The sequence below is a fragment of the Brachyistius frenatus genome, unplaced genomic scaffold (assembly GCF_029030835.1).
Source record: "Brachyistius frenatus isolate BFR_SWC_R1_liver_20210118 unplaced genomic scaffold, ASM2903083v1 Contig_2, whole genome shotgun sequence".
NCBI classification, from domain to species: domain Eukaryota; kingdom Metazoa; phylum Chordata; class Actinopteri; family Embiotocidae; genus Brachyistius; species Brachyistius frenatus.
The window spans coordinates 5,329,223-5,349,822 of record NW_027210601.1 but is presented as its reverse complement, the minus strand read 5'-3'; the positions used below and the strand labels follow the sequence as shown (position 1 = coordinate 5,349,822).

The following is a 20,600-nucleotide window of genomic DNA, read 5'->3' as shown; positions in this document are numbered from 1 at the left end:
CACCCTAATACGGAGGTGAATTCAATTTGATATGTCGTTCACACTCGTTCACAAAATTAGGTTTGAAAAACCCAACTGCGCCATGTCTCACTAGAGAGAATGCTGTGAATGATCTGTAGACGTCACTGTCCGTAGTTTTAATTGGAACTATTCTATTTGCGTTTTTTTTCCTGCGCTATCAATGGGATGCTAACGAGTGCAGAAGGTGGATGCGTTTGGATGCCGTGCCAATTTGTCTGAGAGCCTGCTGTGGAAGTAAGCGTGCCCATGTATTCAGTTCCAGTCTTAATCTGATTTGCCCCCCCCCCCCCCCCCCCCCCCCCCCCCCCCCCCCCCCCCCCCCCCCCCCCCCCCCCCCCCCCCCCCCCCCCCCCCCCCCCCCTATGTCCTGCTGGACAAGCAGAGGAGCTGCACCCTGCTGGCTGCAGCCCTCAGGCTGCTGTCACACACTCTGCATGAAGTCTGACAACTTGTAATGAGGCCAGCCAAGTCCTTTTCTCTCCTGCCTTTCACAGGCGAGTGTGCATGGAAACACACACACACACACACACACACACACACACACACACACACACACACACACACACACACACACACACACACACACACACACACACACACACACACGACACTAAGCAATGAGTACCTCAGTGAATCAAGATAATGTAAGTACATAAAAGTTATTTTGGGTTGCAACTGAAGCTGTGTTAATTCTTTTCTTCAACAGCGCAGAGTACACACCTTCAAGTAAACACTCATACACACATACACTGACACATGTTGTAACTAATATGATAATAATTCATATGGATTGATACTGTACTATAATTCCCACAGATCTGGGTTGAGTATGTGTCAGACAAATCTGAATCAATAATTCCATTAAAAAAAGCAAATAATAAAAAGTACCTCACTGCAGTAGTTCTGCAGTAAAAATCAGAGCATACAACAGCAAGATTGTTTCTCGTTTTATGCCTGTACATCAGACAATAATGTTATTTTTTTAATGACTCAAAACAGTTTCTCTCGTGGCTGACTTTTCTACACAACCAAACTTGATTTTTTTCATATTCATAGTTAATCAGCTGTACTTGAGAAGCTTATACATGAGCATTAATAGATCACCTATCCTCTGGTAGTCAGACTGGAAAAAAAGAGATGTTTTACTTTTGAATATAAAAAAATACAATTGCTATACAGAAGAATGAACTAATCCAGTTTTAAACTATATGGGGACACATATATAATAAAATATCCAGACCGTGAAGTCGTAACTATTCTGAATATTTAGGATTGCATGATAGGTTGATAATTACGAGACCAGAATCTTTGTGTTGGTTAAGAACAGAAGATGATATTAGTTGATTTGTTTTGCTAGTGTGTTGTGAGGGTCGGTGTTAAGATTGCGCTGTGCTAATATGTGAAGTGCATATAATTATATTATTATTAGTTGTTAAAAAATATTTGCAGGATCTAAGTAAAAACATATTTTAAAATTCATATTTAGTTGATTTGCAAATTCTCTTTTATTTTGTCCACCCCAAGCAAATGCCTTTCTGTAATTTCTGTGAATTTCATCTTTTTTCTGGCTTTTCTGGCACTTTCTCTTTATCGCTCTCCATTGTGTCGCCTCTCCCACTTTTCCTAATGAGGGAGTTTCATCAGGGCCATCAGCTCCAGTGAGTAATCCACTTTACAGACTGGCTCTGCTCGGCCCACAGCACACCACAGCCTCCCCTCCCAGGAATGGAGCCATTTAAATGTGAATGATCAAAAAGGTGCGGGATGTGTGAGTGAGGTGACTGAGTCAAAGACTGGGTGGTAGGAAAGAGAGAGTGTTCCCCTTTTTGCCCAAGAGAGTGTGAGACAGATGCTGTTAGGTACCAACTTGCATTTCTAATGAGCACAGGGCATTGGTATCCATTAGTGACTGAACAATTTTCTCCTGAAGATGGAGCTCAATGGAGGTTCTTGGGGATGGGCGGTAGATAGAGCCGTCAAGCAGGAAATGGTGTCACACACTGAGGAGTAGGGGACTGCTGCAACCTGTGTGTAGGGAAATAAATATCCTGTGACACAGCGAGGCATGTAATGGGAAAACCCAGGCACCAAAACCAAGGACACATGCACAGATAAAATGTTTATCTTGAATACAAAAGGCTGATTTTTTTTTTCTCATACTGGGTCCCAAATCACAAATTTCACAAGTTTTTTTTCCCCCGCATAAACATTAAGGATAAGGATATTGCACTGATTAATCTGAAAATAATTAGAGTTTGGACTTCAAATACTGCTTCAATTACTGAAGTAGATATATTGATCTGTAAACCAAAATATTTCCTTTCAGCATGTTGCAATTTTAACTTGAGCTAAATGGAGAGATTTATACAGAGAACATTTTTATTCAACAAAGCGGACATTTTCTGTGAGAGAAATAACAGCTTTGAAAGTTCCACAATATCCATTGCTGTCGTTGTTGTTGTTTTTTTCGGTCTGTTGGGGCCAGTATCACATTTTGTATAGCTTTGGCTGGAGCTGCAGCAGCTCAGAAGGTCCCGGCTGTAAGCTCAGCTGGACCGATGAACCTGGAGTCCCTGGAGGAGGTTGGAGGTGATGGGATGGTGGAGAAACTCTGTCTCTCTGCATGACCACTCCCACCCACCTGACAGTTAGGTGTGCGTGAGGGGAGAACAGTCTGCAACCAGCCAATAAGTTGATCCCCCAGACTGAAGGACTGTGCATGTAGGGGCCGCTGATGCTTTTCCTTATGTGCTCATGTACAAAAACTAAAAGTGTATAGCTACAGATATATGGTTTTATCCTGAATATTAGGTAAATTAAGTTTTTTGGGGTCGGATTTGGTTGCATTTCTGTTCAATCTGTTACATTTGTTTGAAGATCAAATGATAAAAATGAACAAATGGAAAAATAGTTTGCACAGGTAGACCTATATTTTATACATGATGTTTATGATATAAACCTATATCTTTTATTAAGGTGTAATAACTGATTGTAACATGGTTTTTGTTTTAGTGTAGCTTTGTTTGACAATGAACCTAAATCATAAAGTGTATAATCCAGTTGCAGATTGGCACAACATTTTTGCTTTAACCTTTATCCTTACAATATGTTTATTTGCTGTATATTTTGTGTTGCTGTGAATTCTGTGTACCAGCATGTAGACAGTGCAGATGTTATTAAAGGGCTTTAATTTAATTAGCTGATCATGTTTCAACTGCTTTTCTGTGATGCTTCTTGGATTATTAAAGTCTTAATCAATCACTACCTGTTCTTATCTGTTGTGAATGTCCACAGAAGTGTGAGTGATGACTCAGCACAAATGGCTCAATATAGAGTGTAACTTAGAAGTGGAAACCAAACAATGCGGTTCTTTTTTGCTGCTTTAATCAAGAATAACCTTTTTAAATGACAATGTCACAATAATGGTATGATCCTCTAAGTGTTTGTGGTTTAGGAAGAAAGAGAGGAACTGCGTAAAGTTGTTACAGTTCTTCAATCTTTAATGTAAACAGCAGTTTTGAGGGGCTTGAAAAAGCCTAAAGAAAAAAACATTTGAAGGCATTAAATAGGAAGGGGAAATATATAAATCATACTAGAAATAACAACCATGATCTGTTTTTAAATTAAAAAAAATACATAAACTCTCAATTTTGTGGCCATATAGTCCTGAACACACAAAAAAAGTCAACTTCCCTTGACTGAATACTAACTTTACACTTGGTAATATCAACTACCTGGCAGTTTCACAATTTTAAAATCACTAAATTATGATCACCTTACAAATGATAAACAAAAAAAAGCTGAAATATTGCTGAGGAATGTTGTGTACAGAAAGCCTTTACAATGAGACAGACTCAAACGAGGAAGAGGTGAGTATGTTTGAATGCGTGTTTCACGATGGTGGTGCTTTTACGTTTGTTTTATGGCAAAGCCAATGTGTAGGTGTGTACAATAAGCAATAAGCAGCGGTGGGATAATAACATTAATATTGAAAAGAGAGGCTTTTTACTGTTGTACAGTGCCTGGATTTTGAGGATCGACTTATTCTAACAGTCTTCAGTATATGTGAAGCAGGACAGAGTAGATGAGAAATCATTTTCAAAACGTATATTTCTTAATTCCGCCTCTTCGGAAACATTTAGCTGCCACAAATACTGTAAGTGGGAATGTGACAGGAAATACTACTGGGAAGTTGACTAACGCCCCCCACACTCCCCTCATCCCTCCTTGCTCCTGAACTACACAATCCGTTCTGATCCCCGCATCCATCATCCCTCCCCACAAAAGCCCTGAGGAAAAATAATAGAATAAACATAAAAAAAGGACAACAAGGAAGCTGAATCAAATGGAATTTCTAAACATTTGTCTACACCAATCTTGAAGCAAGATGACATCGAACGCTTCAGCCAAGAAGAAGAAGTGAATGTTTTGAAACATCAGATGTAGGAGGAGAGTGAGGAAGAAGACGTAGGACGACCGACAGGCCAAGCAAACACTTCCTGGTTTCTCTTCTCCATGTCAACCCGATAGCTCGACCCCAAGTCCCTCAAGTGCAACGATCAATGTTAATATGCACCATTTTCTCTCTTATAAAGGTCTGGCAAGAGGAAAATAGTTCAATAAATCCTTTTTCTTTCAATCACAGTTCCTGTGTTTATATTAGGTGGTTTTATTCATTTTTGTTCCAGTTTATAAGAAAAGGGGGTTGGTCCAGTGAATACAGTAGGTGCAGGGTTTGTTTGGGCTGGGCTTGTGGGGTCGTACGTCTAGTTACAGTCGTATACAAAGTCATAGTTGCTAGGTTCTTTGGGAATCGGGGGCGGGGCTTCGGGAATCTGGATGTTCTCTAGATCTAAGAGGCGGAGCTTCATCTCCATGGAGAGCAGGGTGCCCATGTCCGATTTGGTGTATTCGCTGGTCATCTCCTTACCCAGGAGGGCATTTAGACCGTCTGTCCACACGCAGTACTGCAGAGAGATGGACAGAGGCAGATTCAAATTCACATCAGTGTTGCCAGAGAGAAATCAATATTGCAAACACAAAACCTCCAAAATATAGAAACTGCAATTAAGCATGACACATTTCCAAACTGAAAGGAAGCTGCTGACAGCATATTCAGCTTCTTTAGAGACATACAGACATAAAAGAAGCTTACCACAGAGGGAGGAAAGTTTATGTACACTGTGACTCAGGAGAAATAGAGCAGGGACACCTTCTTCTCTTTTGCCCTAAATATAAACTTCTATGTCTAAAAAAAACAGCTAAAAAAAAGTTTCTATATTCCAGCACAGAGAAAATGAAATGAATTATACTTAGTGAAAGTCTTCAAACAACAGAACTTTGTGTGCTATATGTATTATTTGACCCAAATCTATGAAAAACAAGAACACCGCCCCTTTATTTGCCAAACTTTTTTAACTTATAGGTATTAGTTATTTATGTGAAAAGCTGTTTTTAAGTGAAATGAGACAAGTCGATGTCAAGTCACAAGTCCAAGTTAAGTTCATGCAAAGCTTACAGGAAATCAGATTGTGTGAGATAAACACATCCCCTTCGACACCATTTATACCATCACAGTTATGTCTGGGTGTATGAGATCAACATTCAAAAAGAATGAGAATAGTTTAAGGAAAATATTTGAAATTTTCATTTGATTTTTCTATTTCTCAAAGCAGTCAAATCTCAGGTTGTGTGAATTGCTGCTGTAACACTGTAATTTACCCTCGAGATCATTAATGTCCTCAATCAGTCAGTTCAAAAGTACATCTGTTTGTCTATCTATCATTTCATTTTTATGACATGAATCTGACATGAGTTAAGTTCTCGAATCAACAGCTCTGATTTAAAGCTTAAGTATCATAGTTTGGTTTTCAATTATTATCATTATTATAAGCAGTTCAACAATCTCCTCTTCATTTTTTTTGCTATATTAAGATCAAATTCAAGATTTAGCAATATATACACATAGCTCAAGAAACTGAACTGCTTGGGAAAAGAATAACAAATATGCACTAATTCCACATATGTTTAAATTTTACAAATGTACATACGCACAGCATAACCTTTCTCTTTATGCAATGACGCATGTTCATTCAGTCCGACGCTGTCAATGGCCACAGGATCGGCTACTGTAGGCTTACCTCATGCTTGTCAGGAGCAATAAAGTTTAAGTACTCGTCCGACTCATAGAGGACAGAGAAGGCCAGCTCTAACACCTCCTGGAGAGAGGACAGAGAGAAATAGCAGAGAGGAGGACGGTGCAAGAGTTGCAGACAGTGACAGAGTGGAGGAGGAGGAGGAGTTCGGATGGTAAGAGGTAAAAGAAAAAAGGGTGCAAAGGGAAAAAAAAAAGAATGAATAACAGATTAGATTTATACCACAATGCTGCCATACAAGTGCAATCTTCTTCATCTCCTTACATCTCATCACCATCTGTTACATCAGCTGCACAAAAAGTCATCAGGTAACAGTGAGATATTACTGTGGACATTGTAACATGTCTGAGGCGTGGGAGGGCTGGGAAATGATGTGACATGATATGCTTTCATGTTTATTCCCTCATAATTCTGTGTGGTCTATTGTAGGAAATAAACTGGATTGTGTATGAGGACCGAGTCGAGACACAGACAGATTTGTATACATGCAAGGAATTCATTAAATGCGTGCTTGCAATCTGCGTGAAATTAGCGTCTGGTTTACTAAGGCAGCAGGTAATTAGGCCTACACAATCAGAGACTGGGACTGCAGCCTGTGTGCATTTTGTGAGGGAGTGCTTAAAATATGTACTTCAGTGGTGAGATTAGTCCTAGATCAGGATACTCAGTGAAGAATAGATGACTGATGGCAAATCAGAAAAGCATCTCTCGGCTCTGTCAGGCTGCATTAAGCTGAATGATGAGGTCAAATGCTACCATGCTCACAATAACAATCCTAACATACTGATGTTAAGCTGGTATGTTTAACGTATTTAATGCACATTTAACAAGTTAGGTACTAAGATGTGCTTATTACAACTTAACATGAAGAACAGCTGAGGCTGATGAGAACGTCATTTATTTTTAAGTATTGTAGGAAAGGTACAAGGAAGGTCTGTACAGTGTTGCAGCCCTATACTCCTTGTCACTGACTCAAGTGTTTTCACCAGTAGCTATTAGTTGTTCTGAGATCTAAAATGACTACCAGGCCTCGGTTTCATCTTTGGAACAACCTCCCCCTCCATATCAGGCTGTCAACATCGATACCAGTGTTAAAAAAAAAAAAAAAAAAAAAAATCCTATTTATTTTCACTTTTTTTTTTTTTTTTTTTTAAACATTAACCACCATTTAATCTATTGTTTAAAGCGCCTACATTTTCCGTGTGTTTTGCGCTGGTCTTATCTTGCTTTTGATTTTGTATTTAATTTTTAATTTTTTTAATTTTTTATAGCTTATTTCTTCTTAGGATCAAGTCTATCTGACTGTTTAGATTCTGTTTGATTATGTGCAACACTTTGGTCAACCTCTGTTGTGTTTAAATGTGCTTTATAAATAAATCTGACTTTACTTGACAATTTCTTGACAGTCTATGAAAGACTTGTTAAGATATTTCAGTCTGGACCAAAGTGGTAAACAGAGCGACATCCCAAGAGTCATGCAGCTAAAACAAGGTGTTTCATATACTGTGCATGGATGATACAGTTGAAGTCACTAAAGAAGCACTGTATAACTGCAGCTGTGCGTTTTCAAATTAAATAAGTGTAATCACAACAGTGCATTAACAACTTTTTGGGTTTTTCAAGGTTTATAACATCAAAGACAATTCTGCTTTTTAGTTGGTGTAATAACACGTGTAATAAAACATGTGTTCAATTATTACAGCTTTTTCTCTGTATGAATTAATTAAGTGAAGCTCCCTTTTTAATGGTGCCGTGTCTGCTATCGTTGCAGTTTAAATGAAACACTGGTTAATTAAATTTTCTCTTTCCCACAGCAGGCTTATTTTAATACGGCTGCATTAATGTGCACCTGCTTTTGAGACACTGAGGATGTTCCACACAAATCAGACTGCAAGGAAATTGCACGAACATTACTAAATTCGGCAGAACAGCAGTCAACCACACTCATCATGTGTCCTCGAGTCATTTGTGTGATCCTGTTTGAATTGCCTGCATATAAAGCTGAAAGGTGCTCTTCAGAAATGAGATGCAAAATTACAGGAAAACTGCTCTTCCAGGTTGGTGCACCTGTTTTCTAAATATCACACATCTTGAGGCGCAGAAGGTGTTTGAAACAGGGGAATTATGGCCCTGACCACATGCTTATGAGAGATTATTATGTGGAATAATTACAAAAAATGTAATGCAAATAAATAAGAACTGCTTTGCCATATTTGGTAGAATTTTGGAGACAATCAGACACAGCGTGCCTCTCCATTCTCCCACCTCTGTCTCAGTGTCCCACAAATGGTCCACAGGCCAAGTCTGCTGTGAGGCCTATAGAGGTGACTTTGGCTGGCCTTGTAACAGTGAGTAATGAAATGTGCTTATGTTCTCATGCTCAAGGCTGGGACAGGGCTGCTAGACAGCCCACAGACCCCCCTCAGGTCATTCTCTTAGAGCTGTGCTTATCGACAAGGTAATAAAGTAGACAAAGAAAGGAGGAAGCATGCTCCTTTGTCTTCAAGGCTATTTATCCAGGATCCAATATATCAGAGTCCCGCAGGTGGGGGCCGGAGGTTTGCGAAGGAAAAGTATGGGAGAGGAAGGGCTGATGTGTACACAGATGCAGACAAGATGGCTCTTTCATCCTGGTTAAGACACCACAGAAGGCATGCCCATTGTTACTATCACATCTAAACATCAAAGATAAGATGTCTGCAATTAAAGTGCTATTCAGTAATTTATTTCTACACATAGCGCTGATGGATGCATCTCTCTGTGCTGAGTACTCAGACGCAAGTTATTGTGTTATTTCCCAAAGCAAAATTATGTAACTGACATCATGTTACGCAACTCTCACACACACAGAAACACGTTCTCTCGCCTGGATACACACCCACCCACACATATGCACATGTACACACGCACGCACGCACGCACGCACGCACACACCTTGTTTTGCTTCAGGGCTCCCTTCTCCTTCATGTGAGGACAGTCTTTGCCGGTGATAACAGCTTTGATGTCAGCCACAGGCACTGCAGGGAGGACAGAAGTGAGTTCACAACAACAACGATGACGACGACGACAACAACAACAACAACAACAACAACAACAGCAGCAGCAGCAGCAACAACAACAACACCACCAACAACACCCCTGTGACAAGTGCGACATCCTAGATGAGAGCCTGGTTTATCCAAGTGATTAAAACTTAAAATTCTCCCCGGATCTGTCACTATTCAAGCACTACAAGTAAAACTGATGTTAACACTGACTATAAAAAGCCAACAGTTATTATCAATTGCTTGACAGTGAACATCAGTGCAATAAAAACAGACACCGTGACAATATACTGGGTAAGGAATATTAAGAATTTCTCTTGACACTCACGTTTTTCATGTAGAGAGTCATGGGGGACCTCGCCCTGAGGGCTCTCTTCCAGATCTCCATAGTGCAGGACTTTATGATTTGGAGACAGACGGCAAAACCAAAACTTATCTGGAAGAAACAAAGAGAGGAAAAGAAGACAGAAGGGAGTAGAGGGAGTAGATTTAGAGGAGTTATAAAATAAGCAGTGGCTGGCAGAAGGCATCATACAGGTTTGGATTTGCATGAGTCATCAACAGGAAAGAAAATTAGCAAGGCAAAAAAAATGTATTACAAAAAAAAAAAAAAGCCCCGAGGAAAATCCACAGATGGGCCATGATGCTCTCCATGAGGCACAGATCTTGATAGGCAACAAAACAGACAGTTGGCCTGCATCATTTTAGCAGTGATTCAACAGCAACACACACACGCAAGTCAAGATCACAAAAGGACATCCAGGTTTTTCTCTCATTTAAAATGGAAAATTAAGCGTGAAACCTTACACGAGACCCGATTGAACTTTATTTTCCTTTAAATTGGAAAATAATTCAAACACATGCCAGGTTCTAAGCACAAGATCCAAAATGGATCTTGTTTGACCACAGACAATATACTAAAACACAAATGTTAAAGCAATGAGTAGCCTAAAATTATGAGAAGGATGAAGCAGACACAAGTTGATCTGGATTTATTATACAGTATATACACAATGGACCTTTAAACACTACAAAAAAGGAAAACGTTATGTGTGTTTTAGTAACTTGACCTTCAATCATTTTTGTATGATACTTCTTGTTTAAAGTTCAAAATACAAGTAAAAACCTCTTGTTGACAGACAGTTTCACTCAAGTCCAGGTTTTAACTCTTTAAATAGCTCTATTGTCAATATAGTAGTCATGATTTGTTGAAGTTGACACATCATTGAAGCGAAACTTCATTAAGAAGACTTGTCACATCAAGATGAAGTTAAGTTTGCCTTTCTCAGTACAGATTGTCTCGAGTAATCCTTCAGCAGTGGAAGTCTTTGACGACCAGTTGTGCTTTGGTGTGCGCTGCTTCCACGGCCAGCCGCTGCAGCCAGCCTGGTGTTCCTGAGCTGAGCTGGCAGTGAGCGGGCACAGACTGGGGAGGACTGGCTGGCATGTGCACAGTCCAAATCCTAATTGCTGAAAATAGACAGTTGGTGGTGCCAGGCTGGTACAGAGTGGCACCAGTCCACAGGGAGCAGATAAGAGATATGTGTGGTGGCTGAATGGGGAGAGGATGCGATCAGCTGTTCAACTTAACTGATACGGTGACTGGAGTGTCGGTGTACAAAAGCATATGCTCTTCCTTTGGCTTTGAGATTCTGTATCTGTGTCTCAGATTTAATTCCTGTGGCACTTAAAATTACCAGTGATTCATGATAACATTGAACAGAACCAGGCCAAATTTCCAAGTTTACTTTTGCTCTAGTGCAGTGTTTACACAAACTACACCTCCCCGAGACCCAAGTGCTGTTACCTGCAGCATCCTACACTTAAAAGACTGTACAAATGGTACCCTTTCTTTCAAAATTCAAAGTGCCATCAACCTGAGCTTTTAGAAAGAAGGATCCTCCTCTAATGGGCAGCATGGAAAGTAGAGAGGAGATTCATCTGCACTGAAGTCAGTTAAATTAATATTTGATGTGGGTACTTGAGTCCCTGCAGGCTGAGGGACTTTGAAATAGTCATAAAAGATGCAGCAGGAGGGATGGGACGGGGGAGAGTAGGAGGACGAAGCACATTATACATACATACATGCATGCATACATACAGTACATATGTAAAAAATATAGAAACAGAACAGTGCATTAACAAATAAAATCAATAAGGATTGGTTTATCAAAGCAGTGTACAAAAGACAAAAAGACCTGGACTAATCAACCAAGTTTCAGCTTGCATGCACCACCCTTGACGTCTCATTATTTAAACACCAAGAGTGTATTAAACTTGCTGTAGGGCTCCTTTTATTATTGTTCAGCTCGCTTAAGGTCTGCATGACAAAGTGCTCTTCATATTTTAATACATGGATATTCTGGAAGTACCAGCATGAGAATAAATGCTCAGAGAGAAGAGGGCGGCTCGACATGTATGGGAAGAGAGATCTAAACAGGAGGGATAGATGGAAGCAGAAGAATATGAAGATTTGCACGAGTAAGGAGAAAGCTACAAACCACAAGAAAATGAGGATGAAGAGTGAAAAGAGTGGCAGATAGGAAAGATAGGCAGGATTGTTGTGGAGAAGCATCACCTCCTCAGAGTCCAAAAACACTACAGCTAGCTCATAGCAGGCACACGACTTGGCTACATTCGGCATGCTGTTGCAGCAGATTAAAGTTAGCGCAGGCTAGTGTGCTACATTAAATCCAGCAGGGCTCATGAATTACTTTATATACTGTCTTTGGTGTTCTTGAATGGCTAATGCGCATTGTTTCTGTATAGTATTCATGTGGCTGCGTGTATGTGCATGTGTCTTCAGTTCTGCTGACAGGCTTTCTAAAATCTCTGAAGTCATAGCAATGATATGGTAATAAAGAGCCTGTTCACAGCACGTTGCTGCAACAAGCATAAATCAGCTGACCACAAGCAGCGAAAAAGACAATTACATACTTAATCGTGTTGATGGTTTCCACCTGAACATCTGCCTGTTCAACTCGTATCCTGTTTTTCCCACCTCCTTGTTTCTTTTAAACGTCTCTGTAATCCATCTTTGACAACATCTGGATGACGGCTGCCAAGACGAATAGTGATGAGGCTTTAAAATGCCAGAATACATTGGAGCAAAAAAAAAAACCAACCAAAAAAAACCAACCATGTTTTATTCAGATTGATTTGATTTATTGGAAAGTACAGCTCCTGTAGGGTAGCTGATGACAGTAATACAATAAGAGCAAACCAACCCACCACCTGAGCTTGTTGCTGGGTGTTTTATTTAATGTATCGTATATGTAGACTGAGGCAAAAGTGACAGAGAGGGGTGATGGAAAGTGCACGAGGGAGGACAGAAGAGTGAAGGGATCAGGTCTCAAGCAGATTAAATCCTCTGTGACTGAAGAGCAGTATATTCTAGGATAAATACTACCACTGCTACTCCTCTTTCCTTCTTTCACTCCTCCTCACTTGCTTTCTCTCGTGGCAGTAAGTGTGAAATACGATATTACGTGGAATGATTTAAATACTCTCCTATCTAAGCTGGCTGTTAGATTTTTAATTTCTCTTCCTCTCCTCTCCATTGTGTCACTAAGAAGCAATACCATTAATACAAAAACTAAGTTAAGTCAAAAGAGCATACGGTGTGTGTGTAAACAACACTTTTTCTTCCTAAAAAACGATTTCTTTGACAACTTTAAATGCAAGTGTCTACCCTCCTGAACATCCCAGGCAAAACATCTGGCTTGTGCTATCCCTCAGTAGGTAATACACTGCTTTGTCATTCTCACCACACCCTCCATACAATAGAGCCCGAGGTTACTGCAGGCTGCTTGTCTCTCACTCTTTCAATTCTTTTCTAGAAGCTTTCTCCAGAATTTATCTCCACAGGTGTGTATAAATGTGCGTTAAGACTACTTTTTGGCTTTATACATCTTTGTATTTCTTTGCATGCCATATATTTATGTATGCAAGGATAAAAGGAGGAGAAGGCGGCGCCTGTGCATCTGGAAACCGACAGACATGTACTGCATTTTCCTCAAGAGAGGCAGCGTGTCACTATATGTCTAGTTTATATATATAAGTTTCTAAGAAAAATTGTGCGAGTGATCATGACAGCAGATCCGCAGCAGTCCAGAGCTTCAAAGATCTTCCTTGATAAAATTTCTCCCATGGGGGTTTTCAAAAAGAAAAGGGAATAAGATGATGATGACGAGGAACAGAGGGAGACAAGCAGAGGGAGCTGAGAATGTCAGTGCTATATGTGGCTGTGATCTGTGGATGAAGGCGATGTAAAGTTGGGTTTGCACACTTACACATACAGTGTGTGTGTGTGTGTGTGTGTGTGTGTGTGTGTGTGTGTGTGAGAGAGAATACTGTGTCTCACCTTGCCTCCTGCGACTACTGATTTTCCTGAAGGAGGTTCCCTCACACAACCTGTTGAGCCTCTGCTGTTTGATCAGCTCCATGATCTCTGGCTGGATCTTTTCTCTCAGCTCCCTGCAGAATAACAAACACACATAATTGGTTCAAGAGAGTCTGTAGCAAGGTTTGTGCTACCGGGGTCTCTCCTGGACACAGATGACGCGCTCAGTCGTACGTTCGGGTGTAAAATGCCTTTATTTGCCCTGACCACATACCAATGTCTCCGTGCAACCGCTCCTCCCTAGCCTCCTTCTACCTGCTCCCTTTATAGGGGAGAGCTCATCAGTTCATATTTGGCTCAGCTGTGCTCATTACACCTTCCCTGCACCGTTCCCTAAACCACTCCTCCCACTCTCTACCCCCTGCAGCTGAGCTAACCACACCCCGCCACCACAGAGTCATTTTAATTCTTTAATCACACCCACCCAGCATGGCAGGCTAGTGACAGCGAGCCACAAGATGTTATAAGACCCGAAACGAGAGATTTCTTTTATATTTCCCCAGGTTATCTAGCAGCGTGCAAAATTCATGACTGACAAAATCCCCTGGATTATGACTGCCAGGGGGAAACAGAGAATGTCAAACCCACAAATATACCTCCATACATGTACACACACTCAGAAATATGTCATATAACATCTGACAAGGCTGATCAGTGGAAATCGTTGCTGCTCGAATCGCTACCATTTATTCATTTGTCTTCATGTATGTGTGTCTGTCTTGCATACGAATGCAAAGCATACAGCATTAGTCAACATGAATTATGTATATTATCTGCCCGAGCAGCGTTGCTCCCTATCATCATTATCGTTGAGCCCCTTCTCCTCCAATTTACCTTTTCTTCCTTTTCTATTCTAGAAATATTGCCAACTCTAATAGAATTTAAGGTTTGTAGACATTTAAAGGTAATTAATTTTTAACATTTTCTTCCATGTTGGTGTTCTTGATCGTATTTTTGTCCTCTCTCTTCTTTGTCTCCTTCAGGCTGAGCCGCTCTCCTCTCCCCTCATCTGTCTCCCTGCTTGCCCTCCCTTGTCTGCGTGTTTGCCTCATTGGTGATTCCAGTCATTACATTGATCTGTGGTCAGACATTCACTCTGACATCTTTAAAGAAACAGCGAGTGGGAAAGGCGTGGCTCATTGTAGGAAGGATGGATGATGATAGCTCGGCTTTACCACTTTATGTACCATCCTTCTGGCTGAGCCGGACATGGGACTGGGACTGCTTTTGTCTGAGAGTTTTAAATGACTTTGCGACTTTTGTCTTCTTAGGGAGCAACTTCAGTTTCACTTTACATTGATTTTTTGCGGAAAGTGCCGAAAATCACAGACAATTGAAGTGTTGTACTCGTAGTCCTCAGTGAAGGAAGCACTTGGGTTAGTATCAGGTGTTTGAATGATGAAAGAAGTGAGGCACAAGCCTTGCGGGAATGTACAATACCTTCACAGCACATCAGTAAGATATTGCATAGGTGAAAAAAGTGTCATGAATTAAGTAAAGACATTTTACATCCAAATTTTCTGAGGACTGCATCAAAGTTAGGCAGTGTAATTCTTTGTGAAACAACTTTCTGTAAATAAAAATGTCCCACAGGCTTTGCAAAAAAATATATTAAATTATATCAAACAACCTCCAAATTCTGCTAACAGGAGTCAAAATGACATCAAATATTCCTTCAAGTCAGACTTTCTACAAGAGAGACAGCTTTGATCTAAAGCCAGAAAAGCTTCTCTTCACCTTCTTTTGATGTCTTAAGTCATTCTCCACAATAATTGATAGTAGAAAATTGGAAGTGATTGTAGCGAGTAATACGGGACTTCTTTAAATCTTTGCTTCGACACGCTTGGCTCATTATGTTTACAAGTCATGATTGTACTCTACTGATTGGAGGAAAATTCCAACCTCAGTCTCTCATTCTTTTAAAGAGAGACTCATCATCGGTCTGTGATGTTAATCGGTTTTCAAACCGTACTCTAAAAATGTTAAAATGTGCTTTTTCATTTTATATTTGCTTTAAGTTACTTATTGCATGCTTCTCAAAGAAAACCTTTTGATAATAGCCTGCGATTGGGTGTGAACATGTTGCATTCAGCTGTAACTTTAATATAGGCGCAGTTATTGAAGTCCACTGAAACACATAATTAAACCTGTTTGTAAACCGCCTAATATGTTATTATGATAACTACATTCTACTTTCTCCACAAGGATTACCTAGCTGCTGAAGTTTGGTCTCTACCCTTCCAATATCGATTCAATAAGCCCTCGGCTCAGCATTGATTACTGTTCAAAGGGACAGGCTCTCTCGGTGAAACGATTTTTTTCAATAGTGCTGCCTACTCCATTAAATACAGGCAGGACAAAACAATGCTCTCCATTACAGGATCTGCATCCATGATCATCCGATGAATGATTTATTAGACACTAGCTCTTCATGCGTAATGAGCTGGAGGGCCTTTAATGGAGTATTCACTGGGAATGCCATTTGCAGACAATTTGAATTCAATGCATATTTTCAATCAGAGGAGGAAAACACAGGTGTGAGCTGCTTTTGGACAGTTCCAATAATTAGTTTGACAAATTCACATAAAAAAAAAAGAGAAGCAATTAGAAGTAAATTAAGCAGCACAGCTCTTTCTGTAAATGAAAATGATGTCCTCATTTGGGTCTTAAGACCAGTTTAGGACATCATGAGGTAAAGGACGGTTACAATTCACGGTTACAAAGTTCAGCATATGGTGTTATCCCGACCTCCCAATAAGCTTTGGCCGGACATTCCAGACAAAGACCCTTTGACAAATGTGTGCAATTGTATTTTGGGACTTTACACTGTGACAACATCATGCATGCGTCACTCACAAGATGGGGCGGGACTGGAAGTCTTCCTGATTCATCCTTTCCAACTGCCGTATCTTCAGGATCTCTGTGTAGCTCAGGTTCTGCAGGCGACTCTTGAACTGGTCCAGGGAATTAGGCTTGAGAGTGAGTGCTCGCATGATCTGCTCCCTCACCACCTGCATTACCTGCGTAACACAAGAAAGAGGCAGAGGAGAGCAGGGTGAGTACATACAGGAAGTCAACACTATCCCCTCTTCCCTATTCCCTATTTTGGGGGTCAGAGCAGCTTATAAACTTCTACTGCGTTCCCAATGGGATTAATGATGTCATTCCTTTTTTCCAGAGCTGGAGCCTGTGATCCAGTCTGGTGCATTGAGCCGTAAGAAGGAAAGAGCAAAGCAATTCAGAAGCAGCTAGTCAAGTGTCAGGCCCAGTATCAGGCATCAGGGAAATGCATGACAGAACTTGCCCATAATACCCATCTAGTTAATACCATTCATTTGGCTGTGGCTGCAGAAGCATGACATGAGTGGTGTTCCAAGTCATCAATCCCACTCAAGGGGTCTTTGTGTACAGCAGAGGTAACAATACAAAAGGAAGGCACTCAACAACAACAACAACACATAAAACCCAATATGCATGTCTAGCTCAATTAGCTTAGAGCATATGCCTTACAGTGAGGAGACGCAGACACAGACACAGACACAGACACAGAGACAGACACAGAACGTTCCTGTATTGGCAGCACGGACAAATACAGAGCTGCACCAACACACATTTAAGACTAAAGAACCGAAACTCAAATATCCTTAAAAATCAATAGTATGACCAACAAATAGTAGGTAACTGACACAAACTTCACAAACATTTGTGCAGATAAAAAGGAAAAAAATGGGTCCTGGCATGTGTTGCCCCAAACACTAAATGAGACCAAAACAAAACCCAGCAACTGAACTGAAGAGGACTTAAACTTGTTAAGATGTACAGTGAAATTAAAACCCTGTTCAAGCTGCTTTTTTGACAAGACGATGCTGCTTTTCAATTTTTTTCAATTTTTTTTTTTTATATAGTTAATAAAGCAGTGATTTATTTCCTTAATATACAATCTCTTCATCCTTTAGCACACACACTCAAGCCAGTGGAAAATGAATCTGAAACTGAAATCTTCAATGACAGCTGCTTCCATTTAGCATTGTGCTTTGACAAGTGATTTGCATTTTGCATAATTAGAATTCAAACAAGAACATAGCCCAACCATATTTTCTTTATTTGTGAAGGTATTCAGCCGACACACAAGGAACTTCACTGCGAGTAAACACAATTTCTAATGTGCTCCAAATGAAATTGAATTGAACAGAACATCACATGCAACAATGATTTTCCCAGAAAACAGAGAGTAGCTTAGAGAGCTTGGGTTGAAGGAGGCCTGTAAATCCTGCTGAGATGCTATGTGTAATATTTGGCTGTAAAAATAAATTTGCCTTTTTAACATTTCACTGGTCTAGCAGTGCTGTTCCACTTACTGCAGATGAGGTGGTGGTGATGACAAGCAACCCTGATTAAGGCTCAACCTTGTTAGCAGCTGCCTCTGGGCCTGCAAAAGCTGAGTCACAGGATCAAATCATACCGAGGTGACATGGAGAAATAAACTCTCTTCCCTTTGATTTTACTCCATTATATTTTTGCTTTCTTGTGCTTAATGAAATGCTTGAGGACACACTTGTATTTCCAACTTCAGCAAACACATCCTCACAATATGTCGACTCTATTATCATCAGAGATAGTAGAAGGTTGGGATGTTTTTTTTGCATACATGCATGTGCTTATAGAAACACAAAAAAGTAACATGCTTTATAATGAATAGGTTCTCCTGGGCTATGCTGTTCCGTTTTATCTGGGCTCCTCGGCCTTAACAACCATGCCGAAACCCAGCCAAGATCCCAAACACAGTTTTATGTAATATTGTTCCTGCTGTTTGTTTTTACTGCAAGGCGATTACTCAACTTGCTAACCTCTGGACTTTCTCTAGTCAGACTAAGCCAGGGGTGAGAACATTAAAAATAGACGATTTGGTTTCTGAAAATGAAACACGCAAAGCATAAACCTCCATGCAAAGCTCAAAAACTCAAGACGACACAGGCGATTGAGGATAATCCGTTTGAATCCGCGTCTGTGTTAAAATGTATTCAGAAGTGGTCTGGATTCATTTTGGGAAGTTGGTGCTGCACAGTGGCAGTGCCAGAAAAAGGAATTAACCCATTTCTAATTGTAGAACTGATAGTGGTAATACGCTGGCATTAAGCTTCCACCACAAAAAAAGACAGAAAAAAGTCATTTTATAACTGCTTAAAAAACATAATCTTGGAATTACATTTAAGATTGCAAATATATTCTCACAGTGTATTTTCTAACAAAATAAACATGAACAACAAGGTGACAACCAGAGAAGAACGAGTGTCAGGAGATTTTATGGAGAGTTGCTCATGACTGTTTTTAAGCCCTAATTCAGGAGTCGATTTGAATACACTAGCCATGACATAAGACAAGCCATTAAGTTCCTCAGTCGAAGTATTTTAAGAATCACTTGCAGAGTCTAGATTTTGACCATGTGTGACCGTTGTACTCCGATTTATTTACAAAGCTCAGACACAGACCCACATCAGTGCACATGTGGTCTTCTCCAGTGTGATCCAAATCTAACTGGGACTGAAGTTGATGCAAAACATCAGTGACTCAGCAAAAGTACATCCTTCAAATCCCCTTTGACAGGCAGACAAAAGCTGAGATGAGGATCTCGGTTGTTTTAAAAAGAAGCTCTTTTCTGGTCTAAGATAGTATCAACCTCATTATAGACTATCATTTTCAAAATATTTCTGGTAGCGTTGTAAAATAGCTAGAACAATAGAAAGGGAAGTCAATTTCAGGCATTGCTCTCTTTAGTAGGAAGTGTACAGAAGTCAAACTGTGCATCAGCGACGTCATCTAACCAAGCAGGTGCTGAATTCTCCTGTGGTTTAAAGCTTTGGTGTAGAATTAAATGTATGTTAAAGTCACTACAGTCAGGATCATCTGTGTATTCATCATGAAGTGAAGCACTTTTGCAGTTTTTTTCTTGGAGCGTAACTCTGAACAGGAACCAAATGGCGTCATGAAAATGTCCATCCACTACAGGGCGAGGGTCAACACTTCCCATCCCCACCGATCAAGATTTGTTCCAGGTGAGTGAGGCAGAAACTGCACAGAGATGTGGGCTTGTTGCATCGGTTTATTGATCCATAAAGACAGTTGCCCCTTCCCCCCTCAGCTTGGAACATGTTTATGGTAACTCCTGCTACTGTATACTATTGTATAATCTCTATGCTAAGCTGCATTCTGTATTCTGCTCCCCATCTGTGATTGGCTGTCATAATGTGTACCATATTTTCATGGGGAGAAACAGGTGTCAAGCTAACAGCAGATTTACTACCCTGAGAACTGGCTTTTCAGTTCCAGCCCATCACCTCAGCTCCTCCTCCTCCTCCTTCTCCTCCTCCTTTTTGAGCTGAAAAATGCACAGCCAAATGGATGAAGTCACAGCTTGCAATCATGCCAAGAGAAATGCATTACTCTTGCCCACCACTTTAATCACAACTTCATAGAGTTGCCCACCATACATTTTTGTTGCACATGCACACGCCTATAATATTAATAATTAAGTCTAAAATTAACTTATATTCCCATTACAATTACAAATAGTATGTGAGGGTGTTTAGAAGGAACATTATTCTCTTAAGAAGCTGTTTAAAAGTAAAAGAAAGAATACGACAAAAGACTGAGATTTGATGACATTGAATTTGGGAGTATGCTGAAGACTGCAGATTGAAAACAAAAACAATCCCTCAAATTGTCCCCTGAAATCATAAAAACAGCAGGAAACTTCTGTTTTGTAAGGCAGATCTTTTTGTCACCTGCAGCTCGCTTTCTAACCAAACCTGATCTCTAGAGACCGATATCCAGCCCCGGTGTTTCAGCACAGTCCGTCCCCGGGGAACGTTCATTAATATGCCTTGTTTGCAGTCATGTCTCCAGCAGGAAAACAATTCTGTTGGCCCATGTGGCTGCTCTCATGCTAATTAACACTGTGAATATTCATCACATTTAATA

General features: G+C 40.3%; 1 protein-coding gene across 6 annotated transcripts in view; it reads right to left on the bottom strand.

Annotated features, from left to right (window-relative positions):
• Positions 1-3,495: 3,495 nt before the first annotated feature.
• Positions 3,496-20,600, bottom strand: part of elmo1 (engulfment and cell motility 1 (ced-12 homolog, C. elegans)) — a 101,003-nt gene continuing 83,898 nt past the window's right edge. For all 6 annotated transcript variants that reach the window (XM_069695501.1, XM_069695524.1, XM_069695518.1 and 3 more), the window contains 6 exons: positions 16,479-16,642; positions 13,584-13,696; positions 9,549-9,656; positions 9,111-9,193; positions 6,162-6,239; positions 3,496-4,988 (listed from right to left, as the gene is read on the bottom strand). In XM_069695501.1, the coding sequence (XP_069551602.1) occupies positions 4,788-4,988; positions 6,162-6,239; positions 9,111-9,193; positions 9,549-9,656; positions 13,584-13,696; positions 16,479-16,642 (747 nt within the window). In that variant the 3' untranslated portion in view covers positions 3,496-4,787. The remainder of the gene's footprint in view (positions 4,989-6,161; positions 6,240-9,110; positions 9,194-9,548; positions 9,657-13,583; positions 13,697-16,478; positions 16,643-20,600) is intronic.